General features: G+C 40.7%; 1 protein-coding gene across 9 annotated transcripts in view; it reads left to right on the top strand.

Moving 5' to 3' along the window:
* The window catches only part of adgrl2a (adhesion G protein-coupled receptor L2a), a 244,320-nt gene that overhangs the window by 146,313 nt on the left and 75,696 nt on the right, over positions 1-22,311 (top strand). For all 9 annotated transcript variants that reach the window (XM_060941582.1, XM_060941576.1, XM_060941575.1 and 6 more), the window contains exon 4: positions 6,054-6,163. In XM_060941582.1, the coding sequence (XP_060797565.1) occupies positions 6,054-6,163 (110 nt within the window). The remainder of the gene's footprint in view (positions 1-6,053; positions 6,164-22,311) is intronic.

Here is a 22,311-nt window from a genome sequence, read left to right as displayed (position 1 = left end):
TACAAACAAGCACCTTCATCTGGCTGATCGTCCTCTCATACTGTCTTTCCCCGTAATTCAACATGGAGGAAGAAAACACTGGGGAGACAGGGGACACTTTGCGGACAAATACGTTGTTTGCATTTATTTTTATTTTATTTCGTAAATGCAAAATGATTTTTTAATTGCAAAATGATTGGAAGGGTGGCACGGTGGTGTAGTGGTTCGCGCTGTCGCCTCACAGCAAGAAGGTCCTGGGTTCGAGCCCCGGGGCTGGCGAGGGCCTTTCTGTGTGGAGTTTGCATGTTCTCTCCGTGTCCGCGTGGGTTTCCTCCGGGTGCTCCGGTTTCCCCCACAGTCCAAAGACATGCAGGTTAGGTTAACTGGTGACTCTAAGGCTACGTTCACACTGCAGGCTGAAGTGACTCAAATCCGATCTTTTCGCCCATATGTGACCTGTATCCGATCTTTTATTGACAATATGAACGACACCGATCCGATTTTTTCAAATCCGACCCAGGCCGTTTGGATATGTGGTCCTAATTCCGATTCCTATCCGCTCTTTTCATATGCGACTTCAGTCTGAACCGCCAGGTCGCATTCATCCGACTTACACGTCATCAACAAGCCACAAACGTCACTATTCTGCGCTGAAGTAGGCGGCGGGTCTCTCAAAAAAAGTTACAACAACATGGCGCATAATCACGGGCGCAGATAGAGGGGGGGACGAGTCCCACCCAGATTTAAATTCACCTCGTTCGGTCCCCCCCACTTATAGGGAGGAAAAACGTCTATGCTGTCTTTCTTTGCATAAGGCAAACGTCACGGAAAAATCAAAAGACTAATTACCATTCGGTTTATTGAGGTGCACGGCAGTGTATACATAGTTGCAACAACTCACATAAAACAAAACAAAGACTGATATTCGGTTGGTTGAGCTGCGCAGACTGCACGGGTTGCGAGCTCGAGCTTGGTTGCTATGGTAACCCACAAGTTGACAGGCATATCGGGGTTGGGGTTGGTTTGCTGGCAGCTTTGTCCCCCCCATTTTTTTGTCCCCCCCAGTTCAAAAAACGTATCTGTGCCCCTGCGCATGACATCAATGCGAGGGACGCTTCGGGCTGTGAAGGTTCTGAATCTTCTCAATGGAAGGACGCAGAGGTTAGGGAGCTGATTTCCATTTGGGGGGATGCAGCTATTCAAGCTAGATTGGATGGGTCATACCGCAACCGGGCGGTTTTACTTCCGTAAACACTGGCCATGCTCACTGCGTATGACGTCATCGTATCCTGCAATGCGCATGCGGAACACTTTTAGGTCGCTTTTTGTTCATACTGAGGATCACATACAAGTCGCATATATTTGTTAATGTGAACGACCTCACAAAAAACTCGGATTTCACAAAAAAATCGGAATTGAGCATTAAGCCTTGCAGTGTGAACGTAGTGTAAATTGACCGTAGGTGTGAATGTGAGTGTGAATGGTTGTCTGTGTCTATGTGTCAGCCCTGTGATGACCTGGCGACTTGTCCAGGGTGTACCCCGCCTTTCGCCCGTAGTCAGCTGGGATAGGCTCCAGCTTGCCTGCGACCCTGTAGAAGGATAAAGCGGCTACAGATGATGAGATGAGATGAAAATGATTGGAAGCAGCGGACGCACTGTGAACAAAAATTGCACGGGCTTAATCTGTAAAATAAATTCGAAAAGAATGAAAAATTATCCTTTCTTACAGTCTTTACATCATAAAACGTTGAAATAAAAATGAAACCAATAATACATTTTAAAACAAATATCGATCAGTAGTTTTTATGTTGGCGCAGCAAAGAGGAACTCGGAGCTGACGTGCTCTTATAGCAACCACCTCATGGGAGACGTGCCAGAGGAAGACTTGCAAAAACGTACATCATTACTTGAGGATGCTGGGCTCACATATGATGAACTCCAAATCGCCATGGCCAACAGAGATGATTGGTTTCAATCATTGGAACCAAGAAGGTTCTGGGTTCGCGGCCGGCGAGGGCCTTTCTGCGCGGAGTTTGCATGTTCTCCCCGTGTCCGCGTGGGTTTCCTCCAGGTGCTCCGGTTTCCCCCACAGTCCAAAGACATGCAGGTTAGGTTAACTGGTGGCTCTAAATTGACCGTAGGTGTGAATGTGAGTGTGAATTAGGGCTGCACGATTCTGGAAAAAATGTGAATCACGATTTTTTTGCTTAGAATTGAGATCACGATTCTTTGGCACGATTTTTAATATAAAATGTTTATTGCACTGTTTATAACATCTGCATTGCTGAGGTTATTTATTTTTTATTTGTCTTTTATTTATTTATCTTTCTATTTATCCTGTTTGTTTTATTAATTTAATAGGCCTAGTTATTCTGCTTAATTTATTTTTGTCTACATCCATGTATTTTCTTCATCTGTTATCCTGATTTTTGTGGATTTGTTAGATTGTATCTGTTTTATATACTTCAGTTAAAGAAAAAGTTAGGCTACGATGCATGGCTGAATGTAACATGAGAAGAGAAAATGGAGACTGGATTGTGTCATTCTTATTTACTAGTTTATGAGTTCAGTTTCTGCACTACATTACACACATTCATTAGCCTGGCAAGCCAGACTAAATGTGAATATTTAGTCTGGCCTCGATCCGTAGACATTTCCGAAGCGGGTAGGAGGAACAAACCGCTGTCTTTCAAACTGTCTCTGTGCGTATAGGCCAACGCTCTGACCAATCAGCGCAACAGTGACTGTGACGTAGTCAGAGCGACAGAAAGCAGTGGGGGAGGCCTTGAAATAAATAATTTTTCAAAATGCGTATTAATTAATAAACAGGTTCAAGATATTAAGAAGTTTGGAGATAATGACCACAAGTTTGGAGTCTGTACCACATACACATTTTTTTCCAAGTGTTTTTCAAGGGTTTGCTTAAACTGTTTTTGAGAGTTTTTATTTAGTGGTGTTTGGTGAAATAATTTCCCTTAAATTTAAAATAACGGGAAAATAAGAAACAATCAAAGTAATGTTTCAAAGCTGTTTATTAATTCTTCGTACCGCACAAACTAGCCCCATCCTTTTGGCTACGAGCGGAGCCAGCTGGTAGATCAGACTTTTGCCATAGCCGGTCGGCAAAACAGCGAAAACGTCCTTCTTGAAAAGGAATGAGCGGAGAGCCTCTTCCTGCTCATGTTTCAACGAAAACTCAAAGTCTAATTCTTCTAAAACTGATTCCAAAGCGGAGTCAAATGCGCGCTGTTCACTAGCTGTAGCCATCTTTCCTGCTGTGCTTTCTCCAGCGTCGCGCAGCTTTGTCGTCACTCCTGCAAAAGCCCGCCCAAAGAATCCAAACAAAAACCTTGCGTTGTGATTGGCGGGCACGATTTGATGCCCGGGGTGTTTTTGTTTATATGGTGCGAGGCTAGACCCACTCGCTAGGCAAAAAATATTTTTGGCCGCTAGGCGGTTGGGTCTAGTTTACTAGGCTACACATTCATATTAGTCTTACAGTTACATCGACGATTTTTTTTTGTTTAAATAATACTTAATGAAATTGTTTATTGTTAATGATTAATTTAGGCCAATGCTCGATTTTGGTTGTTTAAAATACCTAAGGGGTACTGGGTAAACTAGGTCTATGGTGCGAAATATTTATAAACATCTGATAAAAACCCGCCGAACTAACGTCAAACCCGCCCAATTTTTGTCAACCAGCCCAAGCCATTTTTTGCCCGCAAAGTAGAATTCAAAACCGCCCAATTGGGTGGGAAACCGCCCAGTCTGGCAGCACTGGTTTCCACACACTCAACTGCAGGCAGGCTTCCTCCACTGACTGAATCACGTGTTGTAAAGACGCTTTACCATAGGTCGAGGGAGGAGTCAGCGGCAGTGCTGCCTTTAGGGGTGCTTGAAAAAATCCGGGAAGAAATGGGAGCATTTGTTTGTGATGCCGCTCGTGAAATAAAATGCTTAAGAATCGTTGTGTTTCGAAATTAGATCACGTGTACACTACCGTTCATAAGTTTGGGGTCACTTTGAAATGTCCTTATTTTTGAAAGAAAAGCACTGTTCTTTTCAATGAAGATCACTTTAAACTAATCAGAAATCCACTCTCTACATTGCTAATGTGGTAAATGACTATTCTAGCTGGTTTTCGGTGCAATATCTCCATAGGTGTATAGAGGCCCATTTCCAGCAACTCTCACTCCAGTGTTCTAATGGTACAATGTGTTTGCTCATTGCCTCAGAAGGCTAATGGATGATTAGAAAACCCTTGTACAATCATGTTAGCACAGCTGAAAACAGTTGAGCTCTTTAGAGAAGCTATAAAACTGACCTTCCTTTGAGCAGATTGAGTTTCTGGAGCATCACATTTGTGGGGTCGATTAAATGCTCAAAATGGCCAGAAAAATGTCTTGACTATATTTTCTATTCATTTTACGACTTATGGTGGTAAATAAAAGTGTGACTTTTCATGGAAAACACAAAATTGTCTGGGTGACCCCAAACTTTTGAACGGTAGTGTATGTGTGAATCGAGATCGCGATTTTTTTTTTTTTAAACGATTTATCGTGCAGCCCTAGTGTGAATGGTTGTTTGTCTCTGTGCCGGCCCTGCGATGACCTGGCGACTTGTCGAGGGTGTACCCCGCCTCTCACCCATAGTCAGCTGGGGTCGGCTCCAGCTTTTGAAATGCGACTGTAATGAATTGCTGGCTTTTTTTTTTTTTTTGAGCAATCCTATAATGTAGAAATCATGGTCGGATATTTATATCATATTGCCCACCCTTGATCTCGCCTGTGGACTTGAAGGCTAACTTGAAGGTTAGCGTATCTCGGTATCCTGGCAACATGTTGAGGCATGCTGCCTCTGAAGCCGGTCTCAAACCATTCTTACAGATTCCTTATGTAGATGTCAAAGCGCTGCCTTGTAAGACAACCGACTGGCTTCCGCCTTCTCGGACACCGCTTCGTGTGGACACGTACTGTTTCTTCTGCCACAGCTTGAGAACCTTTTAGTGCACAGGCGTGTTCAGCTTTAGGAATCTGTTAGCCTCTGAGCAACTACTCTTTTCTTTTTTCTTTCATAAAATGTTGACTACTTTCAGGGAAGGCACATCTGTTCTCACTACCAAAAATAACTCTCTTACACACACACACTCTCAGAGAGAGAGAGAAGCAGTGCAGAAATTCTACAGCATTAACCGATGTACTATAGATAGATGTTCAGCGATCAATTGAAATAGTAGGCACTCGCACATAGACAGAGATATTGATTAAAGGCTACAGACGACAGATAAAATGCTAAGCCTCATCAGGGCAGGGAACTACCCAGTGCGGTTGTGTAGGTTTGTGGTAACTGTCTGAGATATCAGTGGGGCCGTAGTGAAATGAATGCTTCAAGGGTTTTTTAAATTATTATTATTATTATTATTATTTTTAATACAAGTCCAAAAAAATCATAAACAAGACAGCCCCACTGAGCACACAGCATGATTCAGTCTGTATCATTAACATTCTAGAGAGGGATCTACTTTTCAAATGGCAGGCACTATGATTAATCAATCATAATTTACATTGTAACTAAGCTGCTCAGATGCTTAATTATAATGTTTTTGTTTTTCCTTTCTGCGAAATGTTGTTTACCAAACCAAACCGGACAAGCCCACAATACGCCGTATGAAAGTGAACAGAAAATGCTTTATAAAGATTGTTCTATTGGACTAATCAGCATGTGATACACACACACACACACACAAAATCTTTCTAATTTAATCATGAACACTTTTCGATTGGATTGTTCTTTTTGTCTGAGACAGCTACTGTGGCGTCCGTGCTCTCTGCTAATGCTCAGTCTCGTCTTTTCATACCCAAACAAAGCCATTCTTTTCTGAATCCACTGGCCTTTTACTCGAATGACGCTGTTTGTTTCATATTGACCCGAGCACAACAAGACCAATTGCATTACTGGCAGTCGAGCGCTGGTGCGCTCTAAAGGTGCACACTAAAATCCCTAGCTGATTTTTTCCACCTTTTTTTATAACACTCTCTCTTCCTCTCTCTCCTTCTTTTCCTCCCTCAGGTGCAATAATCGAACCCAGTGTATTGTCATTACGGGAACGGATGTCTTCCCTGACCCTTGCCCAGGAACTTACAAATACCTTGAGGTCCAGTATGAATGTGTCCCTTATAGTAAGTATGAACCATCCTTTTGTTTAAGCAGAAAGTCAGCCTTGCGTTTACTGACATGTTACTCATTCATAATTCCTCTCAAGACCAAATGAGCTTACGAAACATGCACAAACGAAACATTAAACCTCCCTCTCAAGGGAATCGTAAATCTTCAGTTAATTTGATCAGTACCTAAGAAGCTATTTTATTATTATTTACTCGCAGGTTACCCGGCGTTGCCCGGGTTTTGCAAAATTCTGGGTTGCCCCCAGAACTTCCATGTCAAATTTGGTGAAGATCCGTCGAGAAATGGCGATGTTAACCCAAGACAAACAAAAATCCAAACATCCACCACCCAGGGGCCCACCGGGGACCCCCTGGGGCCCAAATACGGAATTTCTGAGTTTTGCCGAATTGTGGCTATCTCCTGGAGCTACGTGCCAAGTTTAGTGAAGATCTGTCGAGAATTTGTGTTGATAAATGTAACGTGAAAGGCATTGAGAGAGGGGGTGGGTGGATGTTGTGCCACCCGGAGACCTCCCTGGGGCCCGTATATGAATTTTGCTTATATCTGCAAAATTCCGGGTCATCCCCGGACCTACTTGCCAAATTTGGTGAAAATCCGTCCAGAAATGGCGACGTTAGCTCAAAACCAACAAGCAAATTTTGCCGCTTATTATAGAGATTTATTTTTTTTATCTATTTTTCAATAATTTTGGGGAGATATTTGATTGATTTATTAAATGTTTGCTTTTGTTGCTTTTTACACAACTGGCTTGATGAAGAATACACTTAGAGAAATGCTTAGCGCATAGTACCATACATGGCTAAAAGTTTGTGGACACCTGACCCTCACATATACATCATATGTGCTTTCTGAACATCCCATTCCAGATTTAGTCCCCATTTTGTTCTTACAACAATAACCTCCACTCTTTGGGGAAGGAGCGTGACTGGTGGGGATTTGTGTTCATTCAGCCACACGAGCATTAGTGAGGTCAGGCTCTGATGTTGAGCGAGGAGGACTGGGGTGCAGTCTGTGTTCCAGTTCATCCCAAAGGTGTTCAGTGGGGTTGAGGTCAGGGCTCTGCGTAGGACACTCGAGTTCTGCCAGTCCAACCTTGACGCACCATGTCTTTATGGACCTCGTTTTGCGTACAGGGACATTGTTGTGCTGGAACATGTTTGGACCTCTTAGTTACAGCGAAGGGGAATTGTAACACTACAGAATACAAAGACACCCTTTACAGCTGTGCACTTCAAACTCGCTGGCAACAGTTTAAGGAAGAACCACATACAGATGTGAAGGTCAGCTTTCCACAAACTTTTGTCAATATACACTACCATTCAAAAGTTTGGGGTCACTTTGAAATGTCCTTATTTTTGAAAGAAAAGCACTGTTCTTTTCAATGAAGATCACTTTAAACTAATCAGAAATCCACTCTATACATTGCTAATGTGGTAAATGACTATTCTAGCTGCAAATGTCTGGTTTTTGGTGCAATATCTCCATAGGTGTATAGAGGCCCATTTCCAGCAACTCTCACTCCAGTGTTCTAATGGTACAATGTGTTTGCTCATTGCCTCAGAAGGCTAATGGATGATTAGAAAACCCTTGTACAATCATGTTAGCACAGCTGAAAACAGTTTAGCTCTTTAGAGAAGCTATAGGGGTGTTCACACGGCACATGTCTGCATCGGTGCTGCACCGATGTATTTTGTTGCGATATATCTTACACCGGTGTAAATTTTGTGGAGCGTTCACATGTCACAAACCTGCTTACTAGAGAGAAGCGTGTTAGCACCGGTGCAGCCCTACTTGCGTTCACACGGCAGTTTTTGCGACCGTGCTATATGATAGTAATAATGCGGAAATGAAATATGCGCATGCGTGAAAATGTACTTCCTTTTCCCGGTTGTCATGGCATCATCAAGCGCCGGGAAAACAACGTGGATGAAGACACCAGTGTTGCCAGATACTGCTGACGTTTTCCAGCCCAAAATATGTTCAAATCCGCCAAAATGCACTTAAAACCGCCCAATCTGGCAACACTGGAAGACACGCAGTTCTGTTGTTGTTGATATTCGTCATTTTGGAAGCGCAAAATACCAGGATGCAAATTATGCAATGCCCGTATGTAATCTACCCTCCTCACGCGTAGCGAGTCTACCCCTGTAGCGTTCAGACGTCCCATTTTATATCGGTGCTGCCCCGCAAACTAGCATTTACTCCGGAGTAAATTTCTTAAACCACCTCCCGAGCAGGGTTAGATTTGCACCGGTTTAAGCAGCTTTCAGGGGCTACACCGGTATAACTTTGTACCGTGTGAACGTTCTACCGGGGCAGCCCCGGTGCTACACCGGAGTAAAAGTTGCCGTGTGAACACCCCTAAAAAAACTGACCTTCCTTTGAGCAGATTGAGTTTCTGGAGCGTCACATTTGTGGCAGATCACAGAATCCAGGGACACATGTCTGCCCGGGGGCATTTTGAGTTATTGACAGATTCAGAAAGTACAGTTTCTAAGCTTTCCAATGATGCCTTCCATGTGGAGATCTGACAATATTTGAAGAATGTGTGGCCTTTTGAAAGTGTATACTTCTTAAAACAGAAAAGGGAGAAAATCGCCCTCAAAGTTTTCCATCTCAGCTACTCTGGGTGCAGGGCGGGCACATAATGGTGCTCATTTGCATGACATTAAGGAAAGCCCTACCCCCTACGAGCTAGCACGATACTACTTTCATGTAAACAAAGATCACCACGTCAATTTTCCTTCCATGCAAAGTATGCCCAACACAATTATGAAGTACAAAAATAAGTCGTAAAGTATACTTTAACGTTTTGTGGTTGAAAAATTACTCACACCGTAAGAAAGAAAGATAGCATGATGATGACACAATTAACACAACACTAGTTTCATGTAAAGCCTCGGTCACAACCGGCCGTACCATGCTCCTACAGCCGGTCTACATGCAAGAAACGCACGGAGGGCGCGCATGAAACGCACGAGAGCACGCGTGTGACGTGCTGATTTTTGAGCCGCAGACCGGCCGCAGAGGTTCTTTGCCATGTCAAACAAACTCTACGGGCGCTTTTTTTTGAGGTTGCAAGACAAACTTACGGCCAACGCGCGTCTTTCTCCACGAACAAAAAAAACGCAGCGATTTGGGAAACGCCAAAAATCACACGGCCAAAAAATTGTACGTCCGGTTGTGACCTAGGCTTAACCAAACCACAACACTCTCCGTTACATGCAAAAATAACCGCACAGCCTTAGATTAATAAACTTACCCCATCAGAAAGAGAAACGGCGCCTTGCACACACCAATGCCTCCGATGGAATGTAGTCCTAGAACACTCCGAGTATCATCTGATCATTCAAGTATTCCATTCAATCTGGAAAACGAGGTTGCGGGGTTTTTTTGCTAGAAATGCTTATCTCCGATGTAAATACCGTGTGTCTGTTTGCTTCGCGGTGTTTCAGCTCCTCTGCGCTTTGTTTAGTAACTCATTCCATAGTGAAATTACACTCCTGTATGCAGCTAAGTAGCCATGCGCTCAGCCGTATCATACAGCTGATTCGCGAAAAAAAAACCCAAAGACTTAAATCATCATGTGAATGGCCCATATGGTAATTTACCCACACCCCCCAGCAGGCTACAGTCCTGACAAAAACGAGACAATTTGCAACAAAAAATGTATGCTTTTCCAACAAAACAATCTATTATCTGAAATACTGATTGCATTCTTCAAGATCTCAACTTGCACATGATGGAAAAAAACAAAAATCACAAATTTCGAAAAAAAAATGCTTCTTTTGCGATTATCTCGTATTCGTTTCAGCCGACATGTGTCCCTGGATTTGGTGAGGGGTCACATTTGTGGGGTCGATTAAATGCTCAAAATGGCCAGAAAAATGTCTTGACTATATTTTCTATTCATTTTACAACTTATGGTGGGAAATAAAAGTGTGACTTTTCATGGAAAACACAAAATTGTCTGGGTGACCCCAAACATTTGAACGGTAGTGTAATTAATGTGACTGCTAGGTCCGTTTGTTACCCTCTTTATTTTTTAGATGTCACTTGTGCTCCTCATTAGTCAGACGATATTTCGTGGTGTATTGTTTATTTACCATTATGTATTTAATATGTGAAAGCAAACAAATATCATTAGGTTGATTCTGTGCGTAGTAAAGAGCAGGACAAAAGCAATCAAGGCTATTGATACATGCTTTTCTTAAAGATTTTGCATCCAGGCACTCTTTTAACTGTAAAATAAATTCCGCAGCACCCTTACAACAGACTTATGAACTATAGAGATATTAGATTTATGATTAATCAATAAAAAATTGACTTTATTGTGACTATAGAGCTTTTTATTGCTAAAATTTTCCACCAGCAGAACACATTAAGTCCAAGCTGACTTTATTTATAGACTCCATGTTTTGTATTATTGAGGTTTGGATAGCTGCAAGAACTAAACTAAAAAAAAAAAAAAGCCAACCGATACGAATATAAAAACTTTGATAAAGTCACTGACCCCTTGGCTGTGCTTCATGATCCCCGCTTTGAGAACCACTGCTCTAAAGAATATCAGATGACCCAGAAAGCTGTGCAGTCTGATGATTAAATCAAATCTAATGCTTGTTATAGATTCAGAGGTTACCAAACTCCCAGTAGTGTCTGTACTCTAGGTGTTAGGCTTGTGTGATATTGATCGGGCAACGTTTTTCCATTTTAAAATATCGCGATAAACTATTTAATCGTCCAGAACCACGAGCCTAAAAAAAGACAGGACAAGCATTTCCACCGATTTCAGGTTTCAGAAACGCAGGGGAGGCATAATAATATTACCAGCTGTGCAGTCGAGACCTGCGGCAATCATAAATACTCAGCTGGATGGAGGATTTTTAGGTGATTCTGCAGTAATGCACAGTAAACCTATCTATACATTTTCAGTGTAATCGTTTTAAAAATAAGTTGTCTTATGTCCGCAATGCCCCCCATAAATAAAGTATTTAATTACCTTGCAATTATCAGCAGCATTAAGATTATTTATAAAGTGTTAGAGTTGACACTTGTATTGCAGGCCTTTTATTTAATCATTTTAGCATCTAAATCTTTGTCCTTCGTTTCTGTCCTGGCTGTTTTTGATCAATTTTGGACGTTTTTCAGCGACATCCCTAATAACTATACGGATGTTAAATATATACACTACTTGTCTAATGTTCTCTAGTTTGATAGCTTTTACTATTAGTGAACATTAGTGAACTAAAAACATTGTAAAATTAGGTGGGGTTTACATTAGACCGTATCAGCGGATCATCAGATTAACGTTTTTAAAACGATTAGTGTGCACACAGCAACACCAATACACGATTCGCGTGCACACAGCAACACCAATACACGGATACGCTCGGCTCCGCAGGCATCCTGCGCTCCAAATCACTCCGCCCTGAACAGCGAGTGCCCTCTGGAGGGTGCGCACTCCGGCCCTGCGCAGCTCACAGAGCGCGCGAGTGAAGTGAACAAGCAGTGATTCGGGACTGAGCCGCTGTGTGTGTGATCCCAGCGCATATCACTTACCACTTGCAAGTGGAAGGATGGCAAGCCTAAAGACAATCATAACTACACAATGGGCAGTATTTGCATCAGTATTTGCAGTATTTTCATACTTTTATACTCTTTAATGAAAGGTGATACAAGGCGGAAGTCCGCGGCGTTTTTCAGCAGTCGCGTCACATGACCAACGCCAGCGAATCAGGAAGGTGGATGTCACAGTGACGTTGTCCAATGACGACGCCAGCTAGAGCTCAGCACAGCGTATCCGCGTATTCTCAATGTTTACACAGCACCGGACCTGACACGATCTGGATTGAATACGTGGACGCTGGCGGATTCCCGTTTCCCGACGTTTCCAGGCGGTTTAATGTAAACGGACAGTGCATCCGCGAAGAAAACGAGACAGATACGGTCTAATGTAAACTTGGCCTTACCCTGACAGGGCTCGACATTAAGGGTTGTCCGCTTGTCCGGGACAAGTGATCCTTTATGTCGGACAAGTTCATCGTCTCAGTTACTTGTCTGATCGGACAAGTGCCAAAATACGCCGATATTCGGGTTACATATCAAATTTATCAGTTTATTCACATGATTTCCGAAGTACGGAAGCCGAGAGAGGCCCTTCATATAATCCTTTTTTTTATTCACCTTGTTATCCCGAGATAACGACATAATTCAGGATCTCGAGAAAGCAACACAATTAATTCGAGATCTCGAGAAAACAAAACCGTTATTCCGAGATCTCGAGAAAACAAAACAATTATTCCGAGATCTCGAGTAAACAGCTGAGAAATGGTTCATTCAGGTGCGCCAAGAGACTTGTGATATGCTGACTTTGGGGCTGTTTCTCATTCTGTATAGACGCAACTTTGGTCATTAGAATGTCTGGAATAATCGATCACCTAATAAGGCAGTATTTTGATCAGGGGTTGACACAGGGAGAGATTGCATTAAGTCTTTTAATAAGGGATAATTTCAAAATTAGTCCGCGGCACCTCCGCAGAAGACTGGCCCCCCTCTCTCTCAAGGCATCGTAAAAAGCCATTTCTGCTCTGTTACATGTCCGCCAATTTCTAAGTCTTCGTTGTCTGACCCACAGGGGGGCGTAGCTCTGCTAGAAATCTCAGCTGTTTTCTCAAGATCATGAAATAATTGTTTTGTTTTTTCGAGATCACGGAATAATTGTTTTGTTTTCTCGAGATCTCGAATTAGTTGTGTTGTTTTCTCGAGATCCTGAATTAATTATGTCGTTATCTCGGGATAACAAGGTGAATAAAAAAAGATTATATGAAGGGCCTCTCGTGGCTTCCGTACCGAAGCATCTCACTCGACATATTGTTTTGATGAATCGCCGGATGTTTCTCTTCGGAAAGAGCGATGTGCGCATGCGCAATATTCCGCTTGCGAAACCGGCTAATACCGCTTCGTGTATTTGAGCTGAAAAGTAAACAGTCGTTTATCAGACCCTCCAGGATTTCGCGATGTTGCGATTTGCAACTTCAACGCAAATTCAACCAGTCCCCGCGAATTCAGGGCGGTATTGCAATTATATCCAATCCCCGCAACTTTCCCGTAAATTTGACCAATCGTTGGCGTCGTCTTGAGGTGACGTCGACAAACTACCTCCCGCCTTACTTCTGTGTATACGTTCAAGAGAAGCAGCATGTGCGAGTCTGTTTCTGTAGGCTTAAATTCTGTTACTGAAAGTGTGTTATGTTTACAGTGAAGCACTGTGTGCACTTTACATTATTTTTTACTTAATACAAGAAATTAATGGACGCCAACATTTTTGCCAAAATGGTATTTTATTTTCCATTGTTTAGGCAGCTTCAGCATCATACTGTGAGATTCTGTTCAAATGGTTTATTTTTCTTCTATGAAGCCTGAGCCATTTATTTTATTAGTTTATAATTATTGTTTAATTTAGTCTTCAGGAGAGACTGCCTGCACACAGTACTAGTATTAATAGTTTTTTTTTCTTACATGAAAGCTGAGGCATTTATATTATATTTGAAGGTAACTTCATGTTGTGCTGTGAGGTTCTCTGCACTTTAACTTTTGAACCAACAGGAGCATTTGGATAAGTAAAGCCTATTTTTCTGCATTTTTGTAGTCCTGGTAATCTTTTATATTGGTAAAGTTGTTTATAGGACCATTTCTCAGTGTCTTTGTCTTTTTAATCAATAGTTTTTCAGTAATAACTTAATATTTAACATATCATTCAATTTTAATCACAAAAAGAGAAAATCGCAACAATTTCTCGCAACTTTCACTTCCTCCCGCAATGTAATCGCAACAAAAACCTAAAAAACACCGCAACTTTCATCGCAACCATTAAATACCATACAGGAGCCTCACTGAATAATTAGACAACACCAATTAATCAGTGGAGGATATATATTCAAAGTTAATAATTTAAAAATGAAAATATACTGTATAATTTTAATTTTCTGGTTTTCAGTTTCTCATAAATAAATTAATGATTGATGGAGTCCTTTTTTTTTTCCTGCAGTGAATAGATTGTGTAAAAGTAATTCTGGTGAAATTAGTTTATTACAAATAGTTTTTGTGGGTTTTTTTTTCTTTCTCAAATTTTTCTTCGGACAAGTCAACTTCACATTCGGACAAGTAAATTTCCTTTCAACTTGCCCGACAGGACAAGTGGTTTCAAAAGTTTATGTAGAGCCCTGCCTGATAGAAAGCCAGGAAGCCTGTGTGAGTTGGAGGATGTGAGTTCAAAACACTTATATGAAACCATTCCAGATTTCTACGTCAATTGCCTTATCTTATTTTATTCGGAAGAAAAAGACTGCTCTTTCAGGGTATTTTTGAGGGATACCTTGAACTACTGTACGCCGATGTTAAATTCTGTAGTCCCTACAGAAGAAGCGTGATGTTTGGCAGGTCTGGTCATATATTACAACCCCAAATCAGAAAAAGTTGGGATGGTATGTTGAACTTAAAACTGAAAATTAATGATTTGTAAATAAACCTTGACCTACACTACCGTTCAAAAGTTTGGGGTCACTTTGAAAGTTGCTTATTTTTGAAAGAAAAGCACTGTTCTTTTCAATGACGATCACTTTTAAACTAATCAGAAATCCACTCTGGGTGGCACGGTGGTGTAGTGGTTAGCGCTGTCGCCTCACAGCAAGAAGGTCCTGGGTTCGAGCCCCGGGGCCGGCGAGGGCCTTTCTGTGCGGAGTTTGCATGTTCTCCCCGTGTCCGCGTGGGTTTCCTCCGGGTGCTCCGGTTTCCCCCACAGTCCAAAGACATGCAGGTTAGGTTAACTGGTGACTCTAAATTGAGCGTAGGTGTGAATGTGAGTGTGAATGGTTGTCTGTGTCTATGTGTCAGCCCTGTGATGACCTGGCGACTTGTCCAGGGTGTACCCCGCCTTTCGCCCATAGTCAGCTGGGATAGGCTCCAGCTTGCCTGCGACCCTGTAGAAGGATAAAGCGGCTAGAGATAATGAGATGAGATGAGATGAGAAATCCACTCTATACATTGCTAATGTGGTAAATGACTATTCTAGCTGCAAATGTGTGGTTTTTGGTGCAATATCTCCATAGGTGTATAGAGGCCCATTTCCAGCAACTCTCACTCCAGTGTTCTAATGGTACAATGTGTTTGCTCATTGCCTCAGAAGGCTAATGGATGATTAGAAAACCCTTGTACAATCATGTTAGCACAGCTGAAAACAGTTGAGCTCTTTAGAGAAGCTATAAAACTGACCTTCCTTTGAGCAGATTGAGTTTCTGGAGCATCACATTTGTGGGGTCGATTAAATGCTCAAAATGGCCAGAAAAATGTCTTGACTATATTTTCTATTCATTTGACGACTTATGGTGGTAAATAAAAGTGTGACTTTTCATGGAAAACACAAAATTGTCTGGGTGACCCCAAACTTTTGAACGGTAGTGTATATTGTATTCAAAACAATACAGCAGAACAATATTCGATGTATTTTTTTTTCCCCAAAAAAAGTTGGGACGTTAAAGCATTTACCACTTTATAATGTTACCATTCCTTCTCACAGCACTTAAAAGAGGTTCTCTGTTGGGGACAGATGGGACAGGCGCCCTCTTCTTCCACAGCCATGCCTTTGTAGTGTGTGCAGAATGTGGCTTTGCATTGTCTTGTTGAAATATCCCTGGAAAAGATGTTGTCTTGAAGGCAGCATATGTTGCCCCAAAATCTCAATGTACTTTTCTGTATTAATGCTGTCATCACAGAAGTGTAAGTTACCTTTGCCAAGCGCACTGACACAACCCCATACCATGATAAACCCTGGATTTTGGACTTCTTACTGGTAACAGTCTGGATGGTCCTTTTCATCTTTGGTTCAGAACACATGGGGTTCATTTCTTACAAAAAAGAAGAAATGCTTAGAGCTTAACAAAGGTTTGCCAAAGTAATCCCGAGCCCATGCGGTTATATCAGCTCTAGATGAATGACTGTTCTTGATGCAGTGCCGTCTGAGGGATTGGAGATCACAGGTGTTCAGATTAGGCTTGCGCCCTTTACACACGAAATTCCTCCAGATTCCTTGAATTGTTTAATGATATTATGCACCGTCGAGGGCGAAATATCCAAATCCATTCATATCTTTCTTTAAGGAACATTGTTTTTTAGACATTTCAATTATTTTCTAAATGCATTTGTGGAAAACTGGAGATCCTCGACCCATCTTCGTTCCTCAAAGATTCGGCCTTTCCTGGATACTGATTTTGTACCAAATCATGATTATAATCACCTGTTTCAAATCGCATCATTATTTCATTGTTTTACTTCATAACTAGCCCTAAATTGCCCCGTCCCAACTTTTTTTTTGGAATGTGTTGCAGGCCTGAAATGCAGGAATGGATGGAAATGAAGTTGACCAGACAAAACATGAAATATCTTGGGTTCATACCATCTGCAGTCAAATACAAGTCAAAGTTAATTTAGAAAATCACCACTTTTTTGTGTGTGTGTGTGTATTTTTCATACCGTCTAAACTTTTTCTGGTTTGGGGTTGGACAATAATAACAGTAAATGTCACCTGATGTTGTGTCAATGTAATGTGATGTACGGACAATAATATCGTTATATCACACAAGCCTACGAGGTGTCTGTAACCTAGACACCATGAAAGAGAACTAATGTTGGCATAAAAAAAAAAAAAGTCGAACAAAACAAACGCACTCTTATTTTGAGATTTTCTATTACATTACCAGTGCAGATTGTTTTGGTCCATTAGGCATTTATATGGTTATATTATTATCCAACTCAGTTGTCTCATTTACCAGGAGAGTATCTGTGGGAGTTGACTGTCTGTTACACACATCAAGAACTCTAGTGAGGAGTGCAAAACACATCTAAAAAGTAAACTCAGTCTGACATTAAATCCCATTTCTCCTAGCTATGTTTTTTTCATGATTGGGGCAAGTTTGTCCTTTAATAAAAAAAAAGACACAAAAGAATGTCATGAAAATGCCACCAAGTCTGTAATTATGCCAGATGTTGACGAGGAGTGTGTTATTATGATCGGATTTGTTTCTCATTTCTTCTTGCAAGCGAATTGTCTTTTTATCTTCTGATGAAATCAGTTTTTCCCCTTTTAACTCATGCTTTAAAATGTATTTTTCTTTTCCAGATTTCTCTATTTACTTGCTGTCCACAGGACTGTCCATTTATTTAACACGACTGTGCTTTGTTTGACTTTATAGGAAGCTCGAGTTGCCCTGTCCCAAAAATATCAGCTTGAATAATGTATTTGATTCATTATTGAACAGTTTAAATGTTTTGTTTTGTTTTTCCCTACTTCTTCTTAGGTTCACTCAGATAAATGTTTTGCACTTGTGCAAAATACAAAAAAGAAAGTCTGACAAAAATGACACTACCAAACCAAACTCCACATTATGCCCAAAGAAATGGATGTAATGTGAATATTAACCAAACAGATACATCTACTTATTTTTATGTACAGTACCGGTCAAAAGTTTGGACACGCTTTCTAATTCAGTGGGGGGGTTTTTTCTTTATTTTTCTTCATTAAAAGACACTTCTTCATGTCTTAAAGGCCCGGTCCCACTGGCTGATGGACACAAAACGTATGCAAAAAGGACACAGCGGACGAGCAAAATTTCGGGGGTGGCTGTATCCGTTTTCATCCGCTCCAGAAATGGACAAAATTGGCGAAAATTTGCGAAAACAGAACGGAAAAGAACGGACGTGGGTAGTATATAGCGGGGATGTTAAACGCATGTTCATAGGAAGCCTAGCGGATGGAAGTGGATGACAGCTCCGAAGGGGTTACCGGTGATAACTGAGAAGCGGACGCATAGCAGAAAGAGCGGATGCATAGCAGATGAAGGGGATGCATCACGTACGCCTAACGGAAACAAAGGGGATGTTGCGCGGATGTATATCGGATGCAGACCGTTCACTGCGCATGCAGGGGGTATGAATTGCGTCTGCTCCGCGGATATAAAGGGATGCAGCACGCACGCCGTCAGCATAAAGCGGAAAGACATGCTGGCGGCTACATCGAGAGATCCAGATGATTTTCTCCCCCTTTTTATACAAAATATCGATTGTCCGCTAGGTGTCCTTCTACATACTCTAGACATACTCCAGACAACCTAAATATATGAGATACATCCCAGATATAAACGCTTTGTCCGTTTTGAATACTTTATATACGAGATGCATACGCTTACATCCTTTCTATTTCCGTGCTACTAACGATGACTAGACGTTTCATGTACCTTATCTTTCCTCCCTCTTTCCGTTTTCAGCTGCAGCGGATGTGAGTTGCGAGGATGCCCAGAGGATGCAGAGAGGATACAGCAGACGTTTAACGGATGATAACGGACATAGAACGTTTGTTGCTCGTATATGTCGCGGATTTACATCGTACACGGCGGAAAGTTCATCCGTTCTAAAAGTTTTGTGCAGCTCAAAACTTTTTGCGCGGATGAAATCACAGTGGACGGATGCTCGATGGATAGAGCGTATGAAGCACGTATGCAATGAGTACACAACGGATGCATAGCGTTTTCCAACGGATGGCAAAGATTTTTTTACGTTTTACATCCTCTTTGCATCCGTAAGTGCAGTGGGACTGGGCCTTAAAGTAATGATGGATGTCGTTTCTCTTTACTTAGTTGAGCGCTTCTGGACACAATATGGATCAGTACAGTTATTAGGGCTGTTTACTGTATTTTTATTATTTACTGTTTGTTCTCAAACACATGCCCTGTGTCTGAAATCACTCACTAATCACTATGTAGTGGACTATATAGCGAGTTTGCCATTTTGTAGTGCCGTCCGAATGTATAGTGAGAACTATTACACCCTATATAGTGGACTCCTAATATCCCACAATGCATCATGAAAAGTAGTGCACAACCGATGGTCACTTACCGAGCAATATATACCATCATGCATTGCAGTCACACTGAAAGAAAAAAAAAGTTGTGTTGTGGGTGAATGGATGGAGGAAGAAACAGATTATAAACGGACATTCAAGTACAATTAAAAATAGTAAGTGAATAGAAAAAAGCTAAAATAGAATAAGAGGTAAAATGCAAGAAAAAAAAGTTACAGTGCAGAGTGAGGAATTAATCAAAAGCCTCAAATTTGATTTAATAAAACACAGCGGCGAAGAAGAAAGGATTCAGCCTTGATTTAAAAGAACTGAAAGATGCAGCAGACACAAAGTACTTTGTATTTATTAATGTGGGAAATACGCTCAGTATAATATGGATTTATCACCAAAACGCATGCATGTATTTATTATTTTGAATGAAAACCTGCCAGCCGACTGATCTGGCACGTTTTAATTGTGCGACAGTAATGACAAAAATAACGGCGTGGCGGAGTAGCGTCCGAAAGTGGTTTTTTTTTTTTTTTCATTTTACCAATGTGCTCACTATATAGTCCTCTATATAGTAATTCCCTATATAGTGAGTAGGGAGTAGTGAACGAGTGAGTGATTTCAGACACAGCCTTTAAGAAGTCAAGAAATTGCACTAATTACCTTTTGACGAGGCACCTGTTAATTGCAAAGCATTCCAGGTGATTACCTCATGAAGCTGGTTAAGATAACGCCAGTAGTGTGCAAAGCGTCATCGAGGGAAACGGTGGCTACTTTGAAGAATCTAAAATATGAAACATGTTTTGTTTTTTAGCACTTTTTATTTACCACATAATTCCATGCATGTTCCAGATGTTATTTCATAGTTTTGATGTCTTCAGTTTTGTTCTACAATGTAGAAAATACAGAAAAGCCTATGAATGAGTAGGGGTGTACAAACTTTTGCCTGGCTACACACACAATAAATATATACAGTATATGTAATTATTTACTGAATAATGTACTTATATCTTAGCACATAAAATATCTTGAATATAGACAAAGTCAATCAAAATTATAATATTGCAACTTTATTAGATTGCTTTTAAAGCAAATATATCACCATTAAACCATAAAATATTCAAAAAAGTTTTGTCTTATTCGATTGGCAGGTAATTATCTTATTTCAGCGTTTATTTCTAGAAAGAGACAAAATTCCCTAGGCAAAGAATAAGACAATTTGAAGCTTGAAATTAAGTAACTGAGTGATTATGTTCAAAAATAGACGTAATGGTCTTATGAGTGTCATATAATAAGAAATATTAAGTCACCTTTTCATGTATTCATGATATCTTCACTTGCTAATTGTCTTTTTTTTTCAGTGTAAATCCCATAGTTTCAGATTTCCTATTGGATTAGATATGTGAGAGAATTGTGTTTTTGCTGCACTTGATTGTTTATGAGGTGATTTTTATAAGATCTCAACTCACAAGGAACATTAAAAAAAATAAATAAATGATGTTTGAACATTACAGTAAATGTATCACATCTATCTCTCTCTCTCTCTCTCTCTCTAGATATATATATATATATATATATATATCACTCACGAAATTATCTCGTGCTATATTCTGAAAATAACTAAATCATGTAGAATGAAGTGTAATTAATTTCAAGTTGTTCAAACAAGATCTGAGCATTTTCAACTAGAAAAAAAAAATGCATTCATTACAGTGTTGTCTCTAAATTGTAAAATATTGTGACTTTGTGTTGAACACTCTTACTCGCATATGTTCTCGAGTTCTTTTCGAAATGGACTTTCTAGTCCGCCGGGCTTCTAATCTGACCCTGTGCACTTTTTTTAACCACTCGATTACTAACACAGACTTCTTCTCTAATTAGGAGACTTAGGATCTGGCTTGAGCGACTCGAATTTAACTCTATCTCTCTCTCTTTCTGACCAGGTGTACGTCTGTAAATGATGTCCTTTTACTCATGACATGTTAACTGCATGTGTTCATGGACATGATAGTTAATTCATGTTAATCTCTTTTTCCCCCCTTGCACCCCTTTCATTCTCTCTTCCCACGCTTAAAATAGAAGTGGAGCAAAAAGGTAAATAACTGACATAATCTACAGTCCCTGTAGCTCCTTTTTTTTTCATTTCTTTTTTTTTTTTCTTTGTGGCATATGGTTGTAAAACCTTCCTATCCCCACTTTTGCCTTTCTGATCCTAGCAGGCTGTAAGAAAAAAAAAATCCTCTTGATTCAGTAAAGGTCAGTGAAACTGCAGCATTGGGAGGAGGACTCATTATAAAGATATGATAAGACACTTGCAACTTAAATGTTAGCTGCGATGTGTTAGCCGAGAGGCTGGAGTCTGTCGGGGTTCCTCCCCCCTCCACCTCCCTCCTCCCCTTTACCCTTGGGTGCTCTATCTGTCTTTCTGTTTGGCTCGGTCTCTTATTGCCTGGCTTTCCAACCCCCATAGCATGCCATGGTAACAGGTTTTCTCTTAGCCTATTAAATTCACTGCCTTAACTGTCATTCTATTCTCTCCATCTCTCTATCTCTGTCTCTCTATCTCTGTCTCTCACTATTTGTCTGACTGTTCTCTCTTTGTCTTTCTTTGTCTGTTTCTGTCTGTCTTATTTCTTTGTATCTCTCTCTGTCTATCTATCTATCTGTTTCTGTCTACAATAGTCTCCCTGTCAGTCTATCTATCTATCTATCTATCTATCTATCTATCTATCTATCTATCTATCTATCTATCAGTATATCCATCTCTCTCTTTATCTGTCTATCTGTTTCTGTCTACAATAGCCTCCCTGTCAGTCTATCTATCTATCTATCTATCTATCTATCTATCTATCTATCTATCTATCTATCTGTTTCTGTCTACAATAGTCTCCCTGTCAGTCTATCTATCTATCTATCTATCTATCTATCTATCTATCTATCTATCTATCTATCTATCTATCTATCTATCTATCTGTCTGTCTCCCTGTCAGTATATCCATCTCTCTCTTTATCTGTCTATCTGTTTCTGTCTACAATAGCCTCCCTGTCAGTCTATCTATCTATCTATCTATCTATCTATCTATCTATCTATCTATCTATCTATCTATCTGTTTCTGTCTACAATAGTCTCCCTGTCAGTCTATCTATCTATCTATCTATCTATCTATCTATCTATCTATCTATCTGTCTGTCTGTCTGTCTGTCTGTCTGTCTGTCTGTCTATCTATCTGTCTGTCTGTCTCC

Source organism: Neoarius graeffei, chromosome 15 (genome assembly GCF_027579695.1).
Source record: "Neoarius graeffei isolate fNeoGra1 chromosome 15, fNeoGra1.pri, whole genome shotgun sequence".
Classification (NCBI taxonomy): Eukaryota; Metazoa; Chordata; class Actinopteri; order Siluriformes; family Ariidae; genus Neoarius; species Neoarius graeffei.
The sequence above is the reverse complement of the archived record's forward strand: the minus strand, read 5'-3'. Positions and strand labels throughout refer to the sequence as shown.